The sequence below is a fragment of the Bison bison genome, unplaced genomic scaffold (genome assembly GCF_000754665.1).
Source record: "Bison bison bison isolate TAMUID 2011002044 unplaced genomic scaffold, Bison_UMD1.0 scf7180017864325, whole genome shotgun sequence".
In the NCBI taxonomy this organism is placed as follows: Eukaryota; Metazoa; Chordata; class Mammalia; order Artiodactyla; family Bovidae; genus Bison; species Bison bison.
In genome coordinates, this window is record NW_011494897.1 from 1293028 (window position 1) to 1305830 (window position 12803).

The 12803-nt window shown below is 47.8% G+C and overlaps 1 protein-coding gene across 1 annotated transcript in view; it reads right to left on the reverse strand.

Annotated features, from left to right (window-relative positions):
- Window positions 1–375: 375 nt before the first annotated feature.
- The window catches only part of LOC104998223 (chromosome unknown open reading frame, human C1orf115), a 12703-nt gene continuing 275 nt past the window's right edge, over window positions 376–12803 (reverse strand). Inside the window, exons 2-3 of the mRNA XM_010853300.1 lie at window positions 12612–12803; window positions 376–2845 (exon numbers count right to left, since the gene is read on the reverse strand). Of these exons, the coding sequence (XP_010851602.1) occupies window positions 2726–2845; window positions 12612–12803 (312 nt within the window). The 3' untranslated portion in view covers window positions 376–2725. The remainder of the gene's footprint in view (window positions 2846–12611) is intronic.

A 12803-nucleotide genomic window follows, 5' to 3' on the forward strand; every position in this document is an offset into this window, starting at 1 on the left:
GGAGCCCACTGGCCCATGCAACCTGCAGCTGTCCCTGGCACCAGCATCTCCCAGTTCAGGCAGGTCAGTGACTACTTCAGAATCTTCTAGACTGTGGTAGAAAATGCAGATTCCTGGCCCCACTCTAGACTCTCTAAATCCAAATCGGAGGTTCTGGAAATCATTTTTAACCAACACATGAGCTGAGGCCCCTACATAGACACCTCTTCTACTGAGCTTCTGGAGAACTCACTCCCCTCAACCTTGAGTCCAGGGAGTCAGAGTCCCTATCCCTTCCCTTGGTCTTGGGGAGAAGCCTTGGGCTCCTGGTGGGGGCCCCAGGGACGTGTCCCTCACTCTCTGGGGTGGAGGAGAAAAACTTCACACGCAGAAACATTAGACAAATCAGGTCTTTTATTTACAGACTATGATGAAGAAAACATACAAAAGAAGCCTCTTGGTCAATCATGTAAAGGCAAAGCTCTAAAATTCAATTTTTAGTAGAGTGTGGATGCTGATATTAAAAAAAAAACAAAAACTGAAGAGAAAGAAAAGGCAGAAAAGTAAGCTGCAGCATGGGTACCCTGTCTTGGAGGAAATGACAACTCAGCTGAGTGCTTAGAACGGTTCATTTTCTGTGCACAGACCTTCACAGGGATGGTCCTGGAAAGTTTCGACTTTTGCAATTTCTGGGTTAATTCTTAACCAGAATTCCAAAACGTAGGGGCCAAATGTGTTTGGCCTTACAGTGTCTCTAACTTGGGGCTGGAGTGGGAAGCTCGCCCTTGGATGGGCCTTGGCCGCTCTTGTCCCTCCCAGGCCACACTTGAGGTCCCCCGAGAAACTCAACAGGGTTCTCTGGGTCAAGTCTGCAGCGCTGGGCCACCAGGAAGGTGTGCTCCCAACCCACGCAGGCTCCTTCCCCCATCTGCCTTTCCTGTGATCAGCAGTCCTGACTCTCTTCCCCACTAAACGAAGCTCTGCTTTTCTTTCCCCTGATGTCTCCTTTTCCCTGACTCCCAGTGTGGCAGGGCATGCTATAATTATCTTACATGTGTGAAAATGTGCCATTGGTGCTAACACAGGGCCATTTCTATTCTCTTTTCCTCACAAATATGAATGATGCAGGAATTAGGTCCCAGCTCACCTTCAATGATGAGCCTCCAGGATGTGAAGCAGAATCTAGCTTCACAGCTACAACACTCTCCCCTCCACTCATTCCTCTTTCTATCCATCTGTCTGTCTGTCTTCCAACTTTCTCCACTTCCTGGCTAGGTTTGATGGGTGAAGCGTGAGCAACTGAGCCTTCATTCCCCAGGAAAACTTCACAGGGCAACAAGTAGGTGTCATCACCGAACCTGCAGACTGGTTCATAATAACTATTTCGAACTGGAAATTATTATTCTGGAAACCAGGTCAGAACAGGGGCGTGTTATGGGGGTTGGCAGTGGGCACCTCCCTATCCAATGACTCAGTGGCAGTCCACAGATCATCCTCCAGGTCGAGGACTCTCACCCACCCCAACTTTTTGAATCCAGCTGAGATGATGTCAAATTGGGCAGCACAGGAGAGGAAAGTCTACTCCAAGGGCAGCCAATGTGAGCTCACGGGCCTCAGAGGGTCTGGAAGCATCAGCGTGGCACCACTGACCACGTAGCCTCCCCTCGCCCACATCCAGAGCCTAAGACTTTTCAACACTGATAACCCAGAGCTGGTCCCCGTGCTTCCACTTCTCTCATCCAGCATTCTCCTTCTGCTTCCTTCATACCTTCTCCTACTTTCTGGTTCCTTTTCTAAATCATACACTTCCTTTCTAGGTGTTTTTCTCTCAAGACAGAGCACCCGCTGTCGGTTTGATGCCAAGGATGACGGGGCTGATGGTACCTGGCAGCTGGGTCAGGAAGCCCATGACCTCAGCTGGCTATCTGCCTGCAGGCGGGTCTGGCCAGCCCCACACGCGGCCAGGCTGGAATGGTCTGGACTGGGCCTGGCCGCCCTTAGGAGCCCTCCCTCCCTCAAACAACCTGCACTTGAACTTGCTGATCCTCCTTCCCCCATCACCACCTGCACACTCATGTCAGAGAAGGTGAAAGTGACAAGCTTTCATCTACTTGAAACAGTCATGACACAGTGTCAGCATGGTTTTCAAAGCATCGGCGCCTTCAAAGAGATTTTTCTTTCCTCCTTCTTCTCAAGCCTGTAATTAAACTTCTGGTGGCAAAGGAGTGCAGAAAGGAGATGGGGGGATGACTTTAGGAACAAACAGTTCCTTGGGTACTCTCAGAACCGAGGCAGGCACGGCCTGGGAGCTCTGTCAGCCTGAGAACTTTCAGAATCGAGCAAATTGGCTCACTCCAAATCAAAATCCCCCACCTCCCACCCCATCCCTATTCACCACTCTGCTGCCCACCCAGAGCACTGGCTCCGGCCAAGTGTTTGCCTCTCAGCCACCCCCTGCCATCTTTCACGGGGAGCTCCGGTTTTAGCAAACTCTTGCTAATCCCAAACCCGACCTCAGCCTAATTCTCTGCAGGATTGTCCAGTAGGGCCACCTGTGTCCAAGAGATGTGGAAGCTCAGCAGATGGATGGGGATGACTCATCCATGACATTCATCCAGTTCAACCAAGACAGTTTTTTCTCTTCCGAGTATTCTGTGGGTTCAAGTCTGAAATGCTCCTGGGTTTGGACTGTTCCCAGAACAGAGGCTTCCGATTATTTTTGCAGGGTCCACCCAGGCAGCTCCCACTAGCGGACGAACGACACCACGCTGGTGGCCACGCCAAATGGGGCAGAGTAGGCGGCGGCGAATCCCTGCAGGCCGACCACGATGTAGCGGCATCCTTTGGTGATAACCTTCCCAACATTCTATTTTTTAGGAACAGAGGAGAAAAGCAAAGGGTTAGATGAGGCAACTTTGTGATCTTTCATGCATAATGGTGCCATACATACAGAGTCATCTCGCCTCACTTCCCCAGGGCAAACGAGCAAGTCAGCAATTTCCCACCTCTCTGGCACCCCACATGGAACCCCATCAGAAGAACACGTGGGGGATCAGAACAGACCTCAGCACCTTGACAAGGGCTTTCCAGCCCCACAAGTTTCCAGGTAATTCAAAGATCTTCTTGGAGACAACCGTGAAGCTGCTAGTTCTAAAACCAAACCAGGGGACTTCCCTAGTGATCCAGTGGCAGAGACTCCATGCTCCCAATGCTGGAGGCCTGGGTTCAATCCCTGGTCAGGGAACTAGATCTCACATGTCACGACTAAGACCTGGCACAGCCTAATAAATATTTGTAAAATTTTAAACCAAACCGATAGTGTTGTATTATTTGAAACAAAGCCTACTGTCCTCTGTTACTGGATCGGAGGAGGGCTGGGTCAAGTCTTCCTTCATTCACCTGAGCTGAAAGCCCACCCAGTCCTCCGTCTCAGCCCAGGACACGCCCCGTCTGATCCACATGTTGTGTCTCTAAAGTCTCCCGCAGCTCTGTCATTGTTGTGCCCATGGTTTGGGGTTCCTGATACAACTCTACACTCCTTAATGGTAAGGGCTGGGCCTTACTTTCTTCGTATCCATTCTTCCTTTTCCTTGTCTTCAAGGCTTGGTGCCAGTCAGAGGGTATCCAAGGGATTCAAGTGCAGTCGCAACAAAGGAATGAAGACCACCACCACCAGCTAATACTGACAGTGCTGCTGCCCCTCCCCCTTTCTCTCCCCACCCTCAACTTCTGTCTCCATGACGACAGCATTTGTGGAGGTGACCTGGATGTCATCATACATCTTGTCTGTCCGTCCTCAATGCTTCCAGCTCCAATGACCACTTAAAATCCCTGGTCACAATTGCAAGCCTCACTCTGACACCAACACTGCCTGACCAGCCTGGTCCGTTGGTCCAGTAGGCTGACTGTCCCTCTCTCCCAGATAGGATTTCTTACATCTTCCTTTCTCCACAAGCCCCCAGGACACACGAACACACACTGTGTCCATACCCTCATTAGATGATCCCACTTTCTCTCTCACTGAAAGTCTCAGAAGTCATTGGGGAACCCAGTCATGCTCTACCACTGTCTACACCTGCCCTAACTTCTCCTCCCACCTAGCCATGTCCCAGGGGGAAAAAGTACCCCTACGGCCATTCCCTTGCCACTTGCTTTTGGTACCCTCTTCCCCTTCCCTCCAGCTTTCCCTTCTCCAACATCATCACCCTCTTCCTCCCCATTGGATCACCCCCCCTTAGCTCACACATATGCTCAGCTGTCCCCTTAACTCCACGGCCTTCTCTAGGTCCTGCCCACATCACGCCAAACCAATGAAAAGAGTCATCTGCACACACTGCCTCTACTTCCCCCCTCCTTATTCTTTCGTCCTCTACTCTGACCCATCCAGGACAGATTGGCCATGGCCATCTGCCACCACCATGTTGTCTGAGCCAATGAGCACCTTTCTGTCTTCCCCCTGACTCTTGGCCGCTTTGGCCAAAGAGTAGCCAAATGAAACAGTGGCCAAAATGAAACAGTCATTTTGATTTTTCTCTTACCTCACACGCAGCCCTTCTTCAGCTTTCTTTTCTATTTTTTAACATTTTTAAAATTGAAGTATAGTTGATTTACAGTGTTTCAGATATACAGCTGCTGCTGCTAAGTCACTTCAGTCGTGTCTGACTCTGTGCGACCCCATAGACAGCAGCCCACCAGGCTTCCCCGTCCCTGGGATTCTCCAGGCAAGAACACTGGAGTGAGTTGCCATTTCCTTCTCCAATGCATGAAAGTGAAAAATGAAAGTGAAGTCGCTCAGTCGTGTCTGACTCTTCGTGACCCCATGGACTGCAGCCTACCAGGCTCCTCCGCCCATGGGATTTTCCAGGCAAGAGTACTGGAGTGGGGTAAATATATCTGTATATGTGTGTGCTGTGCTTAGTCACTCAGTTGTGTCCAATTCTTTGCGACCCCATGGACTGTAGTCTGCCAGGCTCTTCTGTCCATGGGGATTCTCCAGGCAATATATATATATATATATATATATATATATATATATGACAGGATCATTTGCTGTATGTCTGAAACATTGTAGAAAGGATATATTATATATCCATCTATATAGATAGAGACTTTTTCAGATTTTTTCCATTATAGGTCATTATAAGATATTGAATATGGTTCCCTGTGTTATAGGGTAGGTTCTTGTTGTTTATCTATTTTATGTACAGTGGTGTATATGCTAATTCAAAATTTCTAACTTATCCCTCCTCCCTCTCTGGTAACCATAAGCTTGTTTTCTATGCCTGTGAGTTTATTTCTGTTTTGTAAATAAGTTCATTTGTTATCTCTCTTTTTGTTTTTGGTTTCCACATATGAAAGTGAAAGTTGCTCAGTCGTGTCTGACTCTTTGCAACCCCATGGATTACACAGTCCATGGAATTCTCCAGACCAGAATACTGGAGTGGGTAGCCTTTCCCTTCTACAGGGGATGTTCCCAATCCAGGGATTGAACCCAGGTCTCCTGAATTGCAGGCAGATTCTTTACCAGCTGAGCCACAAAGGAAGGCCCACACATAAGTGGCATCATATGATATTTGACTCTGACTTATTTCACTTAGTATGATGATCTCTACGTCCACACGTTGCTGCAAATGGCATTATTTTGTTCTTTTTTTAATGGCCCTCCTCAGGTTTCTTCACTGGATTATTCCTTCAATCAAACTTTAAAATGTTATTCTTCAGTACTGTTCCTTATTTTTTATTTTAAAACATGTTTTGGCCTAGAATTTCTCCACAGGTGATGTCATCCATTTCCAATGACTTTGAGTATTTCCTGTATGCTGATAAATCCCAAATTTATATCTTTGGCTCCTACTCAAATATTTACCTCTCTATTTGAGGTCTCTACTTTTTGAGGACTCATGATTCCTCTGGCAAACACTCTTCCTTGCTGCAACAAACAGAAAAATCTAACTTCGACTGGCTACTCGTATGTTCCTAGAGGCCTTTGGTTATTAGGCTTCAACAAGAAGGGAGCACCAAGGAGTTAAGTTTATTTGTGATTATACAGCTGGTAAGAGGCAGAGCTGAACTTCAATCCCAAAGAAATCTCATCTCAGGATCTGTGTCCTTCACTCCCACATACACTTCCCTTCTTTCATGAAGGCAGATGTAACCTTGCAGTTGCTTGTAGCCTGGGCATAAAGTCCACCCCCCGTCACTTACTTAACTTTCCTTGGCCTCAGTGTCCTCACCTATATAATATTTGGTGACCACCTCACTGGATAAAGAGGATTAAATGGGTTTATGCAAGGAAAGTACTTAGAACAGTTTTTTTAGTTGCTAAGTTGTGTCTGACTCTTTTGAGACCCCCATGGACTACAGCCCACCAGGCTTCTCTGTTCATGCCATTTCCCAGACAAGAATACTGGAGTGGGTAGCCATTTCCTTCTCCAGGAGATTTTCCCTACCCAGAGATTGAACCCTTATCTCTTGCATTGGCAGGCGGGTTCTTTATGAGCGAAGCCCACTAGAACAGTGCCTGGCACCAAATCCGGCAGTACTGGAAAATAACCTCTGCTTCTTTTTACTTTATGGTAGTTTAGGTTTGTGGTAGTAATTTTAAAATCTAAGATATTTTGTTGTCTGTTCAGGGAAGTTTCTTAAGACTGTACTTTCCTATGATTTCTGGCTTATTTTGGCTTTCATCGACCTTGGGATAACAGAATGAGGTCCTGCTCGATACTGTATGCCCAGCATCCAGAAAGGGCCTGAGTGTTTCCTTTGGCTGATCTCAGGCCAAAGGAGGAGTTCTGAGAGATGAAAGTAATTTTGATGGCATTTTTAGACACTGATTCCTGGGACACTGTGTCATCAGCTTCTCAGTGGGACATTAGGGTGTGTGTCCGGGATAGAGAGGTGATGCTACTCAAAGATACATCTCTATAAATGTGTGATAAGATTCAGAGAATTTTACTTATCTGTTTGAAATAACCACAAAAGTTGTCCTCTAACAGTCCAGAGCACCCTTTATAAGGAAAGCACCTAGAATCACGGACTGCCTTCATTAAACTTGACATTATGGGTATTTGTACATCCACTTCCTTCTGCCTGCTATTTTAAAAAAAACTGCTTGTCACTTCATCTTTGCCGTGAGAAAAAGATGTTACTAAAATAGCTCATTAGCTAGAACATAGTCAAAACACAGAACTTGAGAAATGTGATGCAAAGAAATGCAAAATATTACCATCGACCAATTCAGTGTCACTGGAGGGAGCAGATTTTGCAATCTTTGATCTGAGTAGAGCTTTTTCAAACCAAATGATCTCTCAGAAGGGCAAAGGGGCCTGGGGGATCACAGGACAGTGTGGAGGGTTGGATAATGCCTTCTTCCGAGAGTCCGAATCCCCAGAATCTGTGTATAGGCCACCTCATTTGGCAAAAGGCACTTTGCAGACGTCAGTTAATGAAGGATCTTGAATTGGAGGGACTACCATGGATTGTGGATTATCTAGGGGAGCCCGATCATTATAAGGATTCTTATATCTTTATTAATGTAAGGATCCAAATAAGAACAGCCAGTCTTATAAAAGTGATTCTGGAGGACTCAGAGAGAAGGCAATGCAGTGACAGAAGCAAAGGGACAGAGAGAAAGAGATCTGCAGATGCTATGCCAGTGGCCTTGGACGTGGAGCAGGGTGGCGGGGAGGGGGGCACCTCTAGAACCTGAAAAGAACAAAGAAACGGTTTTCCCCTGGAGCCTCCTGAAGGAATCAGCTTGCTGACGGAAGCTCAGAAAGGCCAATTTTGGACTTCTGGTCTCCAGAACTGTAGGAAAGCAAGTTTGTGTCGTCTTAAATCACTGTATTTGTGGTAATCTGTTACAGGGAATCTAATACAGGGAATGTGGCTTTTCTAGGGGTTCCCGGGCATTCAACTAATCCCCAAGGATGTCGGGGTCCAGTTTCCAAAAGGAAACCAGTTCTCAACAAAGGGTCTTTTCCCCGGAATATAAAATCCAGTCTTCACACCCCAGGCACAAAGCTGAGGTGGCTGGTCAGCTAAGTGTTAGTCGCTCAGTCATATCCAACTCTTTGCGATCCCATGGACTGACTGTATGTAGCCCATCAGGCTCCACTGTCCATGGGATTCTCCAGGCAAGAATACTGGAGTGGGTTGCCGTTTCCTTCTCCAGGGAGCTGATTTTTTTCCCCCTGAGATACAGCTCATTAAACAAAATCAGAAAAGAACCAGTCATATGCGGTCTCTCCTCCATCTCTTAGAAAACAGTCAGCAGCAGTCATAGAACTGTCATCACATTCCAGGTGCACTCTGAGACCTCTGCGTGGATGAACTCATTCACTCCTTACCACAGCCCATGTGACAGAGAAACCAAGGCAGAAAGGAGAGCAGAGCCCAAGGGCACACAACCAGCAGGAGGCTGAGCACAGCTTGTACCTGGCAGTCCGGCTCCAGGCCCGTGTCCTAACCCCACATAGACATGGGGCCAATACCTTCTTGAGCTCAAGGTCATTCCACACCCTGTGTTTCCCCTCTCCTAACTCCCTTCAAGCAGCCCGATTAACAAAATTTAGTAACTTTTTAAACCTACACCTCTTCCTGTGGCTCCCAGAGGTGCCTGGGAAAGATGACCTCCTATTTGAACCTACGTTTGGGGTTTGGTGCCCTTAACCCGCTCCTGCCTCCATCCTAACTGCTTCTGCATAAGCAGAGGCCAGGAGAGGGTCCTGATGCCCAGCTCGGCTTCTCTCAAGCTGTGCAGCCTTGAACAAAGAGCTTAACTTCCTGAAACTCCAGTTTCCTTCACTGCATAATGGGAGTCTGTGGGCTTTCCAAGGTCGTTAAGAGGAGTCAGAGCTATGGCACGTTGTGTGTGCAATGGAGCACCCAGCAGACTGTAAGACCAAAGAAGTACTTCCGCCTCCTTCACTCAAAAAACAGGCACTTTCCCAGCAACCCAGGCTCCATCTGAATATTCTAGTACTTCAAAATCAACTGGGGCCCCTGACCACCAAGAGTCCTGGGCACCCAGCCTTCAGAGCCCAGAGCTTCCTGCCAGACACTGGACCCAGAACAGCCCTGGGGTGACCCTACTCAGGGCCAAGGGTTAGCAGAGGGTAGGGGGCCTATCCTAGGACAGTTCACAAAAGCCAAACACCTTTCTGTACATAGAAGCAGGAGGGCTTCCTTGGTGGTCCAGTGCTTAAGAATCCGCCTTGCAATGCAGGGGAAACCGGTTCGATCCCTGGTCTAGGAAGATAACACACGCTACGGAGTAAATAAGCCAGTACACCACAACTCCTGAAGCCCAACTGCCTTAGAGCCCATGCTCTGCAACAAGAGAAGTTACTGCAGTGAGAAGGTTTCAGATCACGACGAGAGAGCAGCTCCTTCTCACCAAATCTAGAGAGAAGCCTGAGCACAGCAACAAAGACCCAACACAGCCAAAAATAAAAATTTTTTTTTCCAAAAAAGAGAAGCAGGAAAGCACCTGCATGAAGGATTTGAGTGGCTAAAAGATAGAAAGGAACTTTCTTCGCCCTTCCATGGAACTATCTGCAGATCTCTTCTTACTCCCCTGACCGAAGTGAGATAAAATTTTGCCTGGTGACGAAAGCTGGCAAAATGTCACCTCCCAACATTTCTAGCTGAGCCTTGGCTAATGTCATGGATTTTCAACAAAGAGGGGTGGCTCATTTGCACCCTGGGAACTGAAGGGCAGAAAGGGCACATCCACCTCTAACGTGACAGTGTCCTCACCTGGCTTCCTGGTCTACTGAACCAGCGTGTGACCCTGCAAAGCTGTCACTGCCTCGATTCTGCTAGCGCTCTGCCCTGTACCCCATCCTTTTTCTATCTGGTGGAATTCTTTCTTGTTTGTTTGTTTGTTTTAGGTGAAGTGAAATTCACATAATGTAAAAATTAACCATTGTCAAGCAAACAACTCAGTGGCATTGAGCCCATTCAAAATGGTATGCAACCACCACTTCTATCTACTTCTAAATATTTTCATCAACCCCAAAGGCAAAGCCATACACATTAAGCAAGCAGTCACTCTGCATTTCTCCTTCCCTCCAGTCCCTGGCAAGCAACCATCTGCCTTCTGTCTCTCTTGATTTACCCATTCTGGATATTTTATATAAATGGAATCATATGCATGATATGTGACCCTGTATGTCTGGCTGCTTTCAACTAGCACCGTGTTTTATCCATGTTGTAGCATGTACTTGATTCCTTTTCATGGCTGAATAATATTCCACCGTGTGTGTGTACTACATGTTGTTTACCCGCTTATCAATTGATGGACATTCGAGTTGTTGCCACTCTTTGGCTATTGCGATGCTGCTCTGAACACGTATACATATATATCTGTTTGAGTACCTATTTTCAGTTCTTTTTTGGGTATACAGCTAGGAGTGGAATTACCGGAACTACCATTACATATGGTGCATGCATGCTCAGTTGTGTTCAACTCTTTGTAACTCCATGGACTTGTAGCCTGCCAGCCTCCTCTGTCTATAGAATTTTCCAGGCAAGAATACTGGAGCAGGTTGCCATTTCCTCCTCCAGGGGAACTTCCCAACCCAGGGATCGAACCCAAGTCTCCTTCATCTCTCGCATTGGCAGGCAGATTCTTTAGCACTGTGCCACCAATATATATATTCCTTTTCGGATTGTTTTTCATTAAAAAGCATTACAAGATATTGACTCTAGTTCCCTGTGCTTTATACAGTAGGTCCTTGTTGTGTATTTATACACTAGCCATATGTTAGTTCTGTGTTTAATTTTTTGAGGAAATGCTAAATTGTTTTCCACAGCAGCTGCCCCATTTTACATTTCCACCAGCAACACACAAGAATTCTAATTTTCTACCTCCTTGCCAACACTTGCAATTTTCTGTTTGTTTTTCTAATAATCACGCTAGTGAATGTGAACTAGAACCTCATCATTAACCTGTGAAGTCCTGACTCATCCTTCTGTGCCCAGTTTCCATGTCACCATTGATCTGAAAAACTTGACTTTACAACCTGTTCCTGAAGATAAAATGCCCAGGCTCTTTCCATGTAGCTCCAGGGCAGTGACCCATATGCCAGCATCTCCCCAGGAAGACTCTGCTAGGGCACGACTACATCATACCCATTTTAGATCTCTAGTGCTCAGCACAATGTCTGGCACATTGTTAGAACTCCCAAAGCATCTTCAGCTCAGCCAGCCTCTGAGCTGGGATTCACACATTTATCAGTTCACCAACTGAGGCAAACAATGATTTTTTTGGTGCTCAACTGGGAAAAAAAGGAAAAAGGATGATTCATCCTCGCATGACTCTAAGCCTGAAAGTCCCAATTTTATACTTTTTACTAATATAGATTTATTAATATACTTTGCCACTGCCTACTTGTTTATTGGTCCCAGAGCTGCTGACACACCTTTAAAGAAGATGACAAAGCTCAGTTGCTAGGTGTGGAGACTGGTCAGTTTCAGGTACGATAAGAGATTGCTGGAGGACACAGATAACTGGAGGGACAAAAATGAGGTGGAGCCCCTGCCCTTTGGCCAAGACAGAGTGAGCTCCTGTTGCCTTGTCCGGCTCCAGGGGCCTGACGCAGCAGGAGCTTTAAGGGTTTACAGGCAGAAGAACTTGGGAACTGCTTTGGGGCTTTGATCATTGAGAAAGAAACTGCCATTGTATCCCATATTCATATTCTCTGTCTCTCCCCCTCCCCACCCCCACCCCCAGGCAAGTGACGGTGTGTTTGCAGAGAAACACACTGGGAGAAAAGTAGATTCAACGAGTGAATACTTAGGGACTGTTGCGCTCCCAGGCCCTGGAAATCACCTTGAGAATATTTAGGGGAATGCTGCTGCTAAGTCGCTTCAGTAGTGTCCGACTCCGTGCGCCCCATAGACGGCAGCCCACCAGGCTTCCCCGTCCCTGGGATTCCCCAGGCAAGAACACTGGAGTGGGTTGCCATTTCCTTCTCCAATGCATGGAAGTGAAAAGTGAAAGTGAAGCCGCTCAGTTGTGTCCAACTCCTAGCGACCCCATGGACTGCAGCCTACCAGGCTCCTCCGTCCATGGGATTTTCCAGGCAAGAGTACTACGCCAACAATTCTCAGCTAATGGGATGTCCTTGAGAGGATGTTGCTGGAAAACAGATAAACTGGGTTGTAACTCCTTGCTTTCCAACTGGGCTGTCTTCTACAAGTCACCAAAACACGCTAATTCCTCAGTGTTCCCATCTGTAAAATAGGGACACTGATTCCTGTCCTCCCGACTACACAGGGGAGTGGGAAGACACCCCTAGGACAAGAACCACCTGGTAATTGACCCTTGGGAATGTTATTCACCCACCAGCATGGGGGAAGCCGGGGACCTGTGCGCAGGGAAACCTCTCGTTTAGTTCGATCCCTCTCCGCAGTCGCTTTCTCCCCACTGCCCAGTTCACGGAGCCGTTTCGGGGCTCCAGGAAAGAATAGCGGGGGGCGGGAGGGCGGTGGCGGGCGCGGGAGCAGAAGGGGCGCAGGGCAGGGCAGAGAGGCTGAGAGCGTCAGGCTTGCAGGGATCGGACTCCAGCTCTCTGGCAGACGTCTGGATGCCCAACCCAGGGCACTGGGGGCGGTGGAATGCCTACCTTGCCATACTTCTTCAGCTTCTTCCGGTACCTCTTCTTGGGCTTCTCGCTTGGCACCTGCTCCTCCAGCGGCTCGTAGCGCTCTGGGAGGACGGCGAGGTGCACCCTCCGTGCGCCCCGGGACCCCGGGCGCCGGGCGCTCGCCTCGCTCTCCGCCGCCTCCGCCCCGTTCTCCAGATGCTCCAGGATAGC